Below are 15,974 nucleotides of genomic sequence, written 5' to 3'. Positions count from 1 at the left end.
TCATACTTCAGAAGAAAGTGGGTGGTGTTAGTTCAAGATAAAATCTCTGAGTATAAATGTTATTGACAGCTAGAATGGTGGATAGGGGTGCACAAACGTGCCTAGATTATGGTTTTTAAAGTGCTTCAGGGAATTGCATTCTCTTGTCTGCACAAAGATGCAGGAGAGTTCCATTAGGCAAAATAACTTTTAATCAAAGGAGAATTTATAACCTCTGACTTAACCATCAAACTGTTTTTCTTAAGGGTTTAAGATGTTTATTTATTTGAAAAGTCTGGTGTCCTTCAAATTTAACTAATTAATATGGTTACAGATTTCTGAATGCACATCTGTATTTTAATTGAATACACTGTGTTCAATGTTCACAAATGTCTTGGAGATTTCACTGATTTACAGAATCTTGAGGATTTAAGAGCATAGGAGCTGAACAGCAGTTAATACACTAAGAGCTTCTGTTTCTCAGTATAAAGGTGAACATGACAATATTTATAAAGTGTTGAGAGATCCTTGGAAAGGATGTTATACAGAGATAAAATCATGTTTAACAGATGAACCCAGCATAGTGACCTAAAGGTCAAAAGATACACTCAATAAAAGTTCATGTGTGACAGCTTGTAGCTACTCTATGTGTCCATGTAAGATTTATAAGGACTTGAGTTTGCTGTGACAGAAGAAGGAAAATGGAATCACCATTAACCTGCCTCCTGGCTGATCTCCCCATTAGGAGATTCCAGGATTAGAAGATCATAGTATTTTATAATATGCAGCTATTACCCAATCAAATGATTCAGAGATACTCTATTTTAAACTGCACAAAAATTGTGAATTGTTTTTCATTTTAAAAATTTTTGGTTTTTATTAATCACTTTAAAGTTAAGAAATATGGCAAACATGTAAAAAACTATAGAGAATGAAAAAACAGGCACCTTCTACACTCACTACCCACATTGTACACATGTGGTTGGGTTTGTTTACATTTAATTTCATTGGTACTTTCATCTGCATCTTTGTGGAGAGGATGGCAAGGCTCTTGGCAAGTCTAACCACAAAGAAGCTGTGGAGTGGAAACACAGAACTGACCAATGACTAAAAGCTGCTGATTTTGACATCTCAATAATAAATCTACAGTGTTAGTGAGATAGTTGTGTTCTTTAGAACCTCACAAAAATAAGCAAGGAGGTGACAGTTTAGTACAAAAGTGGTTACTTCCCTTTCAGCCCTCTTCTGGGCTTAAAGTTCTCAGGGGGGATTTTGTGGATTTGCAAACAAATCCAGAGACTGAGAGCTGGCCCACAAAATCAGTCAACTGACACTTCTCTGCAGGAGAAATACAACTCCTTGTGAACTGAACTTTGCCATCCCAGGTCATGCTTCTGGATGTCTGTAAGAGTTACTATCCAGACATTAAATGCTTATAATCCATTCCTGAGAGCTATTATCCCAGAAACTATACTTGTTTTCCCGTTGACAGCAGGTGGCTTTCATCTTTGACCTGGATTTTTGTGTTTGTTTTTATCTTTTTATTCCTTGAGAGGCCACGCATGGCGGCTCAATGGGTAGGCAAGAACCTTTAAAGATTCTTTTGCTCAAAGGACTGCAGTTTCTATTTGTCAGATTGAAAAAAAAAAATTCAGGTACAGTATAAATCTCTTTTCTTTTCAACAAATTTGGAGCTAAGAGAATAGGTAGAGTTTTTGATGGTTTGTCTTAAAATATGGGTGATAACTGCAAATATAAAGAGGGATGGTGTTTGAAAATGAGCCATTTCTTATCACTTTTATCTAATATTATGTTGAAAAGAGAATGTGATTGCTCATTGTTACAATGACATAGTAATGTGTACAGTGTTAAAGGAATGTCATGGAGCGAATACTTGATACTATCTGCTTATTCACTTAGCAAAATCATTTGGATAACTTCTAGGGGTAAAGCAGTGAACCAAACATGATCCCTGGTATTGTAATTATGATAGTCGATCTGTTTCTTCATGCACATTGAGTCAATACTGTTTTTAGTATTTATTACTGGCTCCCAAAATGTACAAATATAAGTGATGACAATTTTATAAATATTATAAATATGTAAGAAGAATGCATTAAAATAGACTTTAGAGTTCTGCTTAGTACAACCTAGGCTTTGCTAAAACAAAACATATAAAGGCTAGGTGTGAGAGTTTAAAAAGACTAAAGGTCATTAGAAAGATGAGATAACACATTTTTAAATTTATTTAAAATCTTTCTTTCTGAATAATTACAGATAACATTTTTTTTCACAGGCATTATACTGTGCATTATACAGAATTCATTATTACCTTAGGAGGAAGCATTAATATTAATATCTGGGTATATATTAAGTGATCTGAGGATATTAGCAGTATAAATAAAAACTATGTCTGGGAAAATCTGCCTTTGTATCTGCAGACATTGGAAATCATTTAATAGCTAGCTGAAATATTTTTATTATTGAGCAGTGATACTCAAACAATAGATGTAGGTTCGATCCCTGTGTCAGGAAGATCCCCTGGAGAAGGAAATGGTAACCCACTCCAGTATTCTTGCCTGGGAAATCTCATGGACAAAGGAGCCTAGTGGGCTACAGTCCACAAGGTTGCAAAGAGTTAGATACAACTTAGCAACTAAACAACAATAGTTCAAGAAATAGAGGCACAATATACGAAATATAAATTTAAGAGCAATTAACAATCATGTTTGCTTCTAGAGGGTTATTATATAAAATATATTATGTATTCATTTTCTTTCTTTGCTAATTACTAAATCTTTTAGTAATTCTTCATTATGTACTAAATTATATACAGATGCTTTGGTCTGGTATCAAAGCCTTCCTTGATCTTACCCCAGTTTACTTTGTAATATTTTCCTCTATTTCAGTTTATCCCAGTCTTTATCTAAACCAGATTTGTCCTTGTTCACCTTACCCATCTCTGTTTTCCCAGTTGTTCTTTGCCCCTGGTTTCCAACATCTAGAATATTTCTTGAACCAATCTCTGAATGTGTGAATCCACCTGTAATCTTAGACAATATTAAATCTTAGTGAGTTCTGTCCTCGTTTTCCTAACAAATTTCAGAGAAGGCTCAGATTTTTTGGCATTTATCTCTATTTTTATCTGTACTTTTTCTAAAGACTTCTGTCAATTTTATCTTGTATTTTTATTCACTAATTATTCAACATATTTTAATAAATATCTGACAGTCAGGATGTTAGTGGTATATTTGGAGTAGATGCTGGATAAAAAGAATAAGAATACATTTTCTGATGAGAATTTAAAACTCTAGAAGTTATTTTGCTTTTTATTATTGCCATGTGTTAATAGTTCTATACAGCATCAGTGGCAGAATATTATTGCCAGAAAAAATCTTTTGTTTGTCCAAGTTCTAAACAATTGCTGTGGTTACCACTGTGTTTCTATTATGTACATTTACATGTATATGTATAATCAGCCCCCAACACACATGAACTCAGCTACACACATTTCAAGGATAAGCTCACATTGAGGGAATGCCCTGGTGGTCCAGTGGTTAAGACTCCACACTTGCACTGCTGTGGACCCAGGTTTGATCCCTGGTCAGGGACCTAAGATGCCACAAGTTTCACCATGAGGCCAAAAATAAAAAGAAAATTGTGGCGGATTCATTTCGATATTTGGCAAAACTAATACAATATTGTAAAGTTTAAAAATAAAATAAAATTTAAAAGAAAAGGGTAGGTTCACACTCACTTGGAGTTATTTAAAACTTTTAAGATTAAGACAATGTAAGCTGTGAGGTGTGACATTTTGTTCATTAAGTGCAAACTTGAGTTCATACTGCTTATTGATTTTGAATGTATTTAAAATTTTAAATTATTTTTAAGTAGTTTGTTATAAACCTAAAGAATTCAAGCAAATGATAATTACTCATCTATATGGAGCTATACTTGAACTACTTCTGCTGTTTAGCAGAGATGGATGTGAAACACCATTCACTCACTCTGGGTGTCACAGTACACCCTTGGTGTTTGTTATAAAGACAGCTCTCGTCTCCAGTCTCAGGGACCTTGCTTGCCCTGTTAGCTCTGCCACAGATCCTTTAGCCTTCTGAGATTTGCTCTGGTCTATTAGGACATCATCTGAGAATCTAGATTTCCATATTACCCGTGTTAAACTCAAAGTGCTCTCTTTCTCCTGCCCTCCCTTTCCTCTCCTCTTCTCCTTTTCTTTCTTCAAAAAAAGCAACTATTTATTGTGTATGACTTTGAATTCTCCTGGTTGGAGTTGTCATTTAGATGCTTTTCTCTAAATTAATTTTCAGAGATTAAAGAACCACAGAGAAATTAGTTCTAGATATCCAGACCTGAAATTTGATAGTGAACTATTTATTAACTTCATAGTAACATAGCATGAAGGACAAATTTTTTTATATAATTTATCTTTACATGGAAATATAGTAATGGAAATCATGGCTTCATAATTTTTGAAAGTCAAAATTAAGTACTGAATGCATTTATACCATGAAAGTCTTATTTATTTATTATAAGCATAGCAGATTTAGTTGAGCCAAATAAAAAAATCATCTTAATTTTAGTGTTCACAGGGACATATTAAATTAAAAATAATAAAAATATCTTTTTATGGTGAATTATTGAACAGCATAACCCTGTTTATTCTCCCTAATTGATTTAAATGCCTACATCTTGCTAAATGTCTAAAGAATATATTTTTTCAATTTTTTACTGAGGTATAATTGGCATACAACATTAGTCACAGGTATATAACATAATGATTTCATATTTGTATATACTGTAAAAGGATCACCACAGTAAGTCTACTTAATGTCCATTATCATATATAGTTGCAATGTTTTTCACTCTTAGCAACTTTCAAATATGAAATACAGTATAATTTATACTCACCATGCTGTATGGTATATCTGCACGTCTTATTTTATAACTGGAAGTTGGTACCTTTTGACCCCCTTCCCCATTTCACTCACCTACCACTAAAGAACATGGTTAATGAAATATTTCAGAATAAAATAGTGTGGAAAAACATCAATTAGTATTTAAAACAAGATTGCTTTTATATGTATGCTATTATGTGTATGTTATGTTGTCTTGCATTTAATTAGTAGAGTACTAAATTTGGAAAAAGCTATTCCAAAATATACCAAAGCATATTTCTAAAGGATGCAAATAATTCATCTAAATCATATGACTAATGTACAAATCAGTGCTAACATTTATTGAATACAAGTTGTCTGGCCTTTGCTAAGCACTTGACAAAATTTTTTCCATTTAATCATCAAAATAATGATATCTCAAGGCATTTATTATATTTTGTCAATGAGAAAACAGAGACTTGGAGAATTAAATTGCCTTTTGTAAGTCATAGAGAGAAAATTGGTAGAGATGGGAGTTGATTCCAAGCCTGTATTATTTACTGTTGGCTTGCACGCATCTGCTCATTCAGCAGAGCTATGGTGTTTACACTGTACATTAAACTGTGAAAAAAGCATTTAATGTTGAAGGACAAAACTGCCTTTTCCCTCCTTAGAAAATTCAAGGAGGAAAGCTCTTGAATTGCTTACAAAGAGAGTAAGCAATGACATCAATAAGACACTGCCTATAGTAACCACCAGTTTTAGTTGGTGATAAAATCATGTTAGTAAATCTGTATCTTATTTTTTTTTCTTTTTTCAGAATGATGTAGGAGGACAACGCAGCCTGATAAACAAATGGACCACTTTTCTCAAGGCCAGATTGATTTGCTCAATTCCTGGAAGTGATGGGGCAGATACTCATTTTGATGAGCTTCGTAAGTCACGTTTCTTTTCTCTTAAAAAAAAAAAAAAGGAGTCTTACCTCCTAATTAAGTAATTTAGCATATATTTTATTTTAGCCCCAAATACCTGATAATAAAGCCCAGGACAGCTTGCCAGAGTGGTACTTACTAAATTCCCACACACAAAAGAACGTGGGTGCACATCGTAATGAAGCAATTCCCTTCTTTGTAAGCGTCCTCAAAGTTATGATGGAAACTAAACTGTGGTCAGAAATGGACACTTACGAGCTCCGGGATGCCACAGTCGATCCATTCTTCATGCAGTCTTTTATCTGGAAGGAGCCGCCAGCTGTAGGTAGCAAGAATGTGGGCTCCTCGTTCTATAGATGCCCTCTGCTGGAAATGCCCTGCAGATTTGGAGAACTCTGTCCCTTCTGACTTTCTAGTAAAAAGGATATGCCAAGAAGCATTAGATTCTTCTCTTTCATTTCGCCTCTCTACTCTGAGTGTGATGCTAGAAGGAATTTGTCAGTTGTATATAAAGTTAGTATCATTAGCTTTTACCTTTTGAATTTTTTTTTGTGGTTTTGTCATGCAATGTAAAAATTGATATCATTGAATAATTTTTGTCAGTATTGCATTTAAAATATTGAAGTCTATGTTCAATATTCATGGATGATTTCTCATGCTGTATATAAGCATGCACACCTCTTAAATAATACTTTAAGGGATATTATTTACACTGCTTTAATATCAGTGTTGAACAAGTAATTACACAATACTGCACAAGAAATGTACTGCTCCAGCTGTTTTCATAGTTACCAAATAGATAATTGAATTACTAACAAGCTGGTGCAGTTATAAGAAAACACCTTGTTTTAACACTGGAGGGTAAAAATAACCCATTTTTACTTTCAATTCTCCATGAAGTCACATACAGCTAATAGGAAACAGACATGGAGCTTATCAAGTGAACCATCCCATTTACAGGTGATTGAAGTAAACACCTCGGAGGTTAAATGTTCAACACAGTGCCAGATAGCTAGTGAGAACTGGACCTTTCCCCTTAATTTCTTTTGTCATAAGGTAATGACTGTCACTGTTATCTTAATTTTACATACTATTTAGAGTCTCAGAAATATTGCATTATTAAGGAAAAAGCAAACGTGATATTGAGAAATACAAATTACAGTGAATCGTTATTTTTTCCCATTAATAGAAGACATTTACTTACTCCCCACGAGAGATGAAAGAAATCCTGTAGTGTATGGAGTCTTTACCACAACCAGGTAAGTTAAAAAAATGCTGTAATCTTTCCAGAGAATTGATATATGTATGTAAGAAAATAGTTCTGTGTTCTCTTTGCCCCTTTCTTTTGTATAAAAAAATACACATTTTTTTTCATTTTACTTTTTTATATAGTGTTTCCTAGATATCAATACATAAAATGTCTCTGTTCTCTTTACACCAGCAGAGCATCCCCTATAATGACCACCACAATTTATTTAATCAGTCCCCTGTATAGACATTTCCATTGTTTCCAGTCCTTTGCTAATATACATAATACTTCGGGGACTAACTTTGTACATATGCTATTCCCTGTAGGAGCGAGTAAATCTCTGTGAGCTAAATTTCTAGACTAAAATTACTGGATACGAGGGCACATGCATATATTAATCACAATATATTGGTCTAGCTGCATGACATAGAGGTAACACTAACAAAATACAAAATACTATCCAGGCTCTAATCAGGAGATGACACTCTTGACTTTTAGAATGTCTTCACATGGACTTACTTGCACTTACCCTTTACAAAGATGGGAGAGTGGCTATTACTATCACCACATCATCACTGCTCGACTAAGTTAAACAAAGGAAGTTGGTATTACATGTGTTTGACTGAAGAAGAGTAAGTAATTGCTAGGACAAGAACTGAAGTTGTTTTCCTAACTTCTGCACTTGTATTATCTTCCTTCTGCTTAATGCTGTCCTGTATTGTCATTGAGGCTCTGTGACTTCCTTAAAAGTTCTCCTAGCAGCCATGAAGCATTCTCAAAGAATATTTGGACCTCACTTGATCTTATTTAATGATAATTTTATTTAACTCAGTAACTTAGTAACTTACATTTGACTCCATTCCAAATGCACTTTTATTCTTGTTAGTTATTACTGCCTATATTACATTCTTTGAAATACTTTTCACTTTTCCCATTGTGCTGCTATCAATCATTATGAATGTATATTGATTGCAGTATTGGAGGATTAATCAGTGTTGGCATTAGCATTGGACAAGTGGTCTTCCTGCCTCCTTTTGAATAAATAATATTCATTTATTATTTTATATTATATAAATTATATTATATTATAATATAAAATATTATAAAATATAAAAATATTATATAATATTTTGTGGGCAACATACGTTTTCTGAGAATTTACTGTCATTTAGTTCACAATACCTTAAGTAGAAACTCAAATGGACTTTTGGTTCAAAATATATCAGAAAACAAAATACTATTTAGTTAATTATAAAATATAGGGTGGAAATATTTAAATACAACAATAGAGAGGATATGCTCAGAAGCTGCTATTTTGAACCCCATTTTTCTGCTATTATAATAATTTATATCTTAACTAAAAAGGTGCAGGAAGAGCACGTGCCTGTAGTTATTCAAGTATTTGAGCCCTGGTTCTCTTGACATCTTTTCATTCACAGAACTTTCTTTGAAGTCACTGTGCATTTCACACACAAGGCATAGACATGTGCCAGGAAAATACAGCCCCAAGATAGTTCTCTTTTTCTACTATCAAGTTTTTGCCCACCCAGAGTGTGAAGTTACAAGTCAGCTCTTTGTTCTTGGTGTACTTGATTATTTTATTTTTAATGCTGCCCTGGCAAGTGAGGTAATGTCGGGATGCAAGTCATATCCTTGTTCCAATGACAAGATGTAATTAATCTGCAATAACACCAATACCATTAAGCATAATTCCTTTAAAGTATCAAAGACAGATCATGTGATCTTTATGGGGGTCATCATTTCCCTTCGTAGCAGCTAGTTTTCTCCCAGCTGCCTGTTCACCATCAGATCCCAAGGCTTCCCATTAATGTCCTTCCAAGAATTATTAATGATTGAGTTACTCATGTCAGAGAATCCTAAGCTCATTTGTGTAGTGCCAAGCTGAGCCTCTTAGAGTGTAAATGGTGATCTTATTTTTAAGAACACAAATCACTGTAAGTTTTAGATTCAGAGAAATGTCTTTTAATTTCTAGAAATAAAACAAAAATGAAATGTCTGCCAGTGCTAACAATTTTCATCATCAGTTTGAGACAATGTGTTGAATTCCCATGGAGCTTTTCTGCTCCTGAATTGGATGTCCCCTTCCTGTGTAATCGTGTCCCCTTCCGGTGTAATCATGATGAACTTTAAGCATCAGATAAATTACATAAACTCAGAAATCCAAAAAGGGATTAAAGATATTATTTCAGTGTTTTTTAATTAATAAAAATTATCTGACAAAATTATTAATAGCCAGTATTTATGGACATTCATTTTAAGAAAGCAGATAAACAAGGTATTTCCATACCTAAATATTCCTTTTTATAAAAGTAGGTAATGTAACTCTTAATTTTGTAAGTTCCTTAGAAAGCATTATGTTATAATAACTTCAAATAAAATTCAAGAGTATGTGAATAAATGATACTGTTTCTTGCATAATCCTGTCTATCCCCCAGTTTTTCTAGGTGATTCCTATTTGTCCATCAGATATCAATATAGACACTGTCCGCTCCCTGAAAACTTACTAGAGACCCTTGTACTGGGTACCCATCTGCGTGTATAGTTTACTATAATTACTATAGTTAAACTATTGTTTACTATAATTACCTGTAATGTAACTGTTATCAAACCTTTTTCAGGATTATTTGGCTCTAAGCTCCGTTAAGACATAGGCCCATTTTGTCTGCAGCACCTGTCGGATAGAATGGACCAGCGAATGACTGGATCCTGTTGCTTTCTTTCAGCTCCATCTTCAAAGGCTCTGCCGTGTGTATGTATAGCATGGCTGACATCAGAGCAGTTTTTAATGGTCCCTACGCTCATAAGGAAAGTGCAGACCATTGCTGGGTGCAGTATGATGGAAGGATTCCTTATCCCCGACCTGGCACAGTATGTATTCAACTTAATAATCAAAATATTATTTTAGGTCCATGTTCTCTTCCTAATTCTAATAAACTATGTTATTCACCACAGCAAAATGCACTGTGGTTTTAAAATAATTATTTACAGTGATGTGTTAAAATGTCTGACCTTTACTGGAACTTAACATTTTTCTTTTGAGTAAGAATTATAAGTACTACAGCAAATAATGGGCTGTATGGTAAGGAGCAAACTACCCTGGGAATATAGTATTTATCCTCAAAGTGTCAATAGAATTGTCAAAATGATTTAATATCTAGAATAACAAATATTCCAAGTTAGAAGGAAATGCCAAATAAGTATTTATTCCTCACATACAACTCTGCATGTAGCTAGAGTCTTCTAGTCCCTATTTCTATTTTAAAAAGACTATACATCACTTATAATTGTTCATTTAACTTATATCTTCTCTTATTCTGCATTCATTTTTATTATGTTGCACCTTGGAATTTATTTTAGATGTGGAAAATACCTAGGAAACACTGAGTCCAAAATTCTATTCAAACAGCATAAATCATGTTCGGAACAGAGGTGAAAAAAGTACGAAATGTGATTTAGAGTTTATGCATCTGTTTAAAAAAAAAAAACCTTTGTAGTTTAAAATCTGTATGTACATGATAAATGGAAGGCTTTTGTTTTGTTGATGTGATTAAAACAGTTATGTTACTATTTTAGGAATGGTTAATTGACCTAATAGAAAGGGAAAATGCCTTTTAAAAAAGATTAATTCGTAATAAATATTTCTATGAAGAGCACTAAAATAATCATCAAAATCTCAGAAAAGTTACTGATTTAACCCATCTAATTCTAATGACTTTTATCTTTTCACATGTTTGTTCTTAAAGAGGAAACATCTGGTAGCCAGGCGTTCTGAGTTCTCTTTTCATCTTCCTGTTATATAACCTAATTAAATTGGGGAAACATAGTTTACTACCATGTCTATTTTCCCTTTCAAAATTCCTCAACATAAATTTATTTCATGGATGTTTTCTGGACTGATAAGGAGTAATCACAACTTTGGAAATGAAGTTCTGCATGTAACATTATGGTTTTCAGTGTTCACTTTTTAATTTTCTTTGAACATCATAGCTGTACTTGCTTGTTCCGTTTTTTTTTTTTTTTTTAGACAGTAACATAGGGTGTAGGTGCTCTTAGGGTGTGCAGGTACTCTTCTAAAGGCTTTACAAGTCTTAATATCATCTTTATGATGACTCTGTGAAGCAAGTTCTGTTGTTATTAATGTCATTTTACAGACAAGCTATATCAGACACAGGTAGGTGCAGTAACTCACCCAAGGTCACGAAGTTTGTGAGTGGTGCAGCTGAGTTTTAAACTCAGATAAACCTATCAGCAGAATCCAAGCTCTTAGTCCTTGTACTCTGACACTATATTAAAAACTTGTTATGTTAAATTATATCTATTTTCCTCTTGCATGGGAGATCTTTTACTGGATATACATGCTATATATATGTATACATAGATATAGGGCTTCCCAGGTGGCCCAATGGTAAAGAATCCGCGTGCCAGTGTAGGAGACGAGACATGGAGACACAAAGAGTCGGACACGACTGAGTGACTACACACACACACATATATAAAGCCCTATATGTATAGGGCTTCCTTTGTGGATCAGATGGTAAAGAATCCACCTGCAATGCAGGAGATCTGGGTTCGATCCCTGGGTGGGGAAGAACCCCTGGAGGAGGGAATGGCAATTCAGTCCAATATTCTTGTTTGAGAAATCCCATAGACAGAGGAGCCTGATGGGCTACAGTCCATGACGTTTGAGGTTTTTTTTTTTTTTTTTTTACTTTGAGGAGGATAGTTAAACTAAATTTCCTCTAGCTGAGAAAATCTTATGACGTATGCTCATGGTCTCATAGTTTGTGAAGTGAGACTAGGATTAAATTTAGATTCACATAACTCTAAATCAAATATCATTAACCTCCATGCCATTCTGCCTTCAAAGTGATCAAATCAAACAACCAAACAGAACCTTACATTGTTTCTCCAGGGATCAATCTGTTCTCTACAAAAATAATGAAGTGTTGAAGCCTCATTGCACTTGTCATTTCTTTTATTGTAATTCAGGGAATATGACTTACTTTAATCAAAAGCATGCCTGAATAATTTGCTTTCTAGGAAATGTCAGGAAAGTGGCTTACTAAAAGCCACTTTTCACTTAAGTTAAAAATTTTAAATAGATTATTTTTAAAACTACCTTTGCAACTTCTATTTTCTCAACCATGTTGCTATTAAGAATTCTAAGTTGTTCTCTCAACAGTGCCTTGTGTTGACATTATCACTCCAGTAAATACACATGGGAACTTTCTGTGTGCCATAGCTACTTATTTTTCTTAGTTTAACAGACTTTTGTACTTCCTGTGATAAAAAGTCAAACCTAAACTCCTAGCCTTATGGTGATATCACTGCTCTACAATGTTAATGAGCCTGGCAACTCAAGAATGCACAAGATTCACTAATGGAATTCCTTCACTTCAAGTGATTCTTCTGCCCTCTGGTGTCCAAACATAATCTCTGAACAAATTATATTTTGTTCAAATGGGCCTTTTCAACCATTATTGAACTGCTGGTCTTGGTAATAAGTTCAAAGTGAAATACAGTATGAAAGAATCCACCAAACAGTGAGTGATAATAGGTCAGATATAGAAATCAGAGTGAGATCAGGCCAAAAAATAGCAGAATCTGGGAAAGATTTGTAATAGTAGGAGATTTTCTTTCTTACATTTACTATTAAAATTTTACTCTGTAGTTTTATTCTGTGTTGATGAGTTTTTATGTGTTTTTTTTGCGTGTGTGTGTGCTCGGTTGCTCAGCTGAGTCCGACTCTTTGCGGTCCCATGGACTGTAACCTGCCTAACTTCTCTGTCCGTGGAATTTTCCAGGCAAGAATACTGAAGTGGAGTGCGATTTCCTGCCCCAGGGGATCTTTCCGACCCTGGGGTGGAACTTGCGTCTCTAATGTCTCCTGCACTAGTGCCACCTGGGGAGCCCCAGTGATCTATGCATAAATGTTAACTATTAATATGTGTTTATTTCGATGTGAGCTTCAGTTTTAAAAACAGTCTCTTATCAAAAAGGTGAGAAGAAAGGATTTTTGAAAACAATTTACTTTAGTCAGAAACTTCTTACCAGATTTCTAAGTGTACAATACTGTATTGTTATCTACAGGCTGTAATATCATAGAGCACCTCTCTAGATTTTACCCTGTGTAACTGAAATTGTATACCCACTAATTGTGACTTACCATTCTTCACTTCCCCAAACCCCTGGAAACCATTGTTCTATTCTGTGCTTCTATGCTTTTGACTATGTTATATATATGGGGCTTCCCCAGTGGCTCAGTGGTAAAGAATCTGCCTGCAATGCAGGAGCTGCAGGAGATGTGGGTTCAATCCCTGGGTCAGGAAGATCCCCTACAGGAGAGCATGACAACCACTCCAGTATTCTTGCCCGGAGAATCCCATGGACAGAGGAGCCTGGTGGGCTACAGTCCATAGGGTTGCAAAGAGTCGGACACAACTGAAGCGAGTTAGCACGCATGAACATGTTATATATATATATCAGTTCAGTTCAGTTCACTCAGTCGTGTCCGACTCTTTGTGACCCCATGAATCGCAGCACGCCAGGCCTCCCTGTCCATCACCAACTCCCGGAGTTCACTCAGACTCACATCCATCGAGTCAGTGATGCCATCCAGCCATCTCATCCTCTGTCATCCCCTTCTCCTCCTGCCCCCAATCCCTCCCAGCATCAGGATCTTTTCCAGTGAGTCAACTCTTCGCATGAGGTGGCCAAAGTATTGGAGTTTCAGCTTCAGCATCAGTCCTTCCAAAGAAATCCCAGGATATATATGTATATGTATATGTATATGTATGTGTGTGTGTGTATATATATATATATATGGAATTAAGCAGTTTTTGTCCTTTATGACTGACTTATTTCACTTAGTGTAATGTTCTCCAGGTTTATTTACAAGTGGTAGGGTTTCCTTCTCTTTAACACTGAATAATATTCTACCCTATATATGTACCACTTTATAAAATCCGTTCATCAGTTAATGAATATTAGGTTGTTTTCACATAAGATCTGAAGGGTTGTCAAAAAATTAAAAACTAAAACTAACACACGATCCAGCAACCCCACTTTGGATATTTATCCAAAAGAATTAAAATTGGAATCTTAAAGAGAGATTAGCACTCCCATGTTCATTTGCAGCATTACTCACAATAACCAAAATGTACAAAGTTTTTGAACTTAAAACATGTAAAGACTGTATGTTTCACTACTTTTGAACCATTCTCCCATAGTTTTTAAACAATTTCTAAACCTCTAATTTTGTAAAAATAACAATTCATTTTAAAATTACATTTTCTCCCAAATAGTTACCATTTTTATTGTGAAATGTTTCAGCTTTAATTTTAAAGATCAAACTTACATGTGAATTTCCCAACTAAGACTTCATTTTTTGGTAAGGAGCAATAAGATGTAATTATCCATATTGCCTTTTAATTTTATAACTTATTTTTATTATAGGTATATTGGAATTTGAATGAGAAATACATTAAAATTTCCATGAATAGCTTACACATCAGCAAAACCCATTGTTCTTTCTTTGTGTATAAATATTAGAAAGAGGTGATGCAAATGTTGACTCTGAAAATATCTGAATTCCTTGTTTCAAGGAGATATTGTTATCATATCGTAGGATAATAATACATAATGACAATAATTCAGTTTTTAGAGCAGACAGGATATATGCATTGGTGCTTCACTTATTATTAAAATGCTTGCTGAGAAATTCCAACTTTTACATTGGTCCATGTCCTCAACAGCAGGGGTTTGAAATAAAACATGGAATTCATGAGTTCCAAAACTCACCCTATTTTCTCTTCCTGATCTACCTAAAATATTTGGCCTGAGCAATGACATATTTCTGCAAAACATTGTTTTTATAGAGCTGATGATTCTTAGAATTGTATTTCTTCACGAATTTCCTAAATTAGATGTCTTCATGAATCTCCTAAATTAGATCTGAGTGTAACTTAGACTGGCCCCATTAAGTAAGGATTTTCTGATTATCTGCAGAGAAAAAAAGGTTTTAAGATTGATTCAAAGATAAGGATACAAAAAGAAAAATACTTCAAAAAAGTATCCTAAACTTCCTTTCTGTATTAGACTTTGAGTGCATGTGTGCTTAGCTGCTCAATCATGTCCATGTCTGACTCTTTGTGACCCTTTGGACTGTAGCCTGCCAGGCTCCTCTATCCATTGGATTTCCCAGGCAAGAATACAGCAGTGGGTTGCCATTTCCTTCTCCTGGGGATCTTCCCCATCCAGGGATTGAACTTGAATCTTCTGTGTTTCCCGACTCTCCTCCATTGCAGGCCGATTTTTTACTACTTGAACTACCAGGAAAACCATAGACTTTGAATCTTACCAAATGAGATGAAGAAAGTAATGGAAGAATCCCCTCACAGTGTTGCCCTATCTTTTCATTTATGCATCTGATAAATGTCTAAAACTTGGTTTCCATTTCCTTTGTTTTAAGTTTTCCTAAGTATTTGGAAATCTTTGGGGAAATTAATTTTGTGTGTCACTACCTCATAGATGCCTCTCTATCATGTTAAATTCACAGTTTCATTTTTTTCCCCAATATTTGTTCACAGTATGGTTTTCCACTTACTGGATAACAAACTGTTACTTTATTACCACTTCTAAATTACCAAGAATATCTTTAATTCTAATCCTTCTAGGTTTTTGATTCTGGAAGGGAAAAGCAGAAGGAGGACTAGAACCTGGGCCTCCTGACTCCTGGTTCCTTAATCTGATACACTGAGGCTAGCATATGACAAAACATCTCTCTCTTTTTCCTTTAACTGTATATAGGACATGTTTCTCTGACAGGGTCAGATTCTAACAAGTCAATCTTTTCAACTGGCTTTCAGCCTTCTTTTCCAAAGGGACAGCATTAGCTTT

The 15,974-nt window shown here is 34.6% G+C and overlaps 1 protein-coding gene across 1 annotated transcript in view; it reads left to right on the top strand.

The window, feature by feature from the left end:
- The window catches only part of SEMA3D (semaphorin 3D), a 230,541-nt gene that overhangs the window by 176,739 nt on the left and 37,828 nt on the right, over window positions 1-15,974 (top strand). The window contains exons 10-12 of the mRNA XM_027539842.1: window positions 5,695-5,809; window positions 6,996-7,065; window positions 9,800-9,944. Coding sequence (XP_027395643.1) covers window positions 5,695-5,809; window positions 6,996-7,065; window positions 9,800-9,944 — 330 coding nt within the window. The remainder of the gene's footprint in view (window positions 1-5,694; window positions 5,810-6,995; window positions 7,066-9,799; window positions 9,945-15,974) is intronic.

The sequence above is a fragment of the Bos indicus x Bos taurus genome, chromosome 4 (genome assembly GCF_003369695.1).
Source record: "Bos indicus x Bos taurus breed Angus x Brahman F1 hybrid chromosome 4, Bos_hybrid_MaternalHap_v2.0, whole genome shotgun sequence".
NCBI classification, from domain to species: Eukaryota; Metazoa; Chordata; class Mammalia; order Artiodactyla; family Bovidae; genus Bos; species Bos indicus x Bos taurus.
The sequence above is the reverse complement of the archived record's forward strand: the minus strand, read 5'-3'. Positions and strand labels throughout refer to the sequence as shown.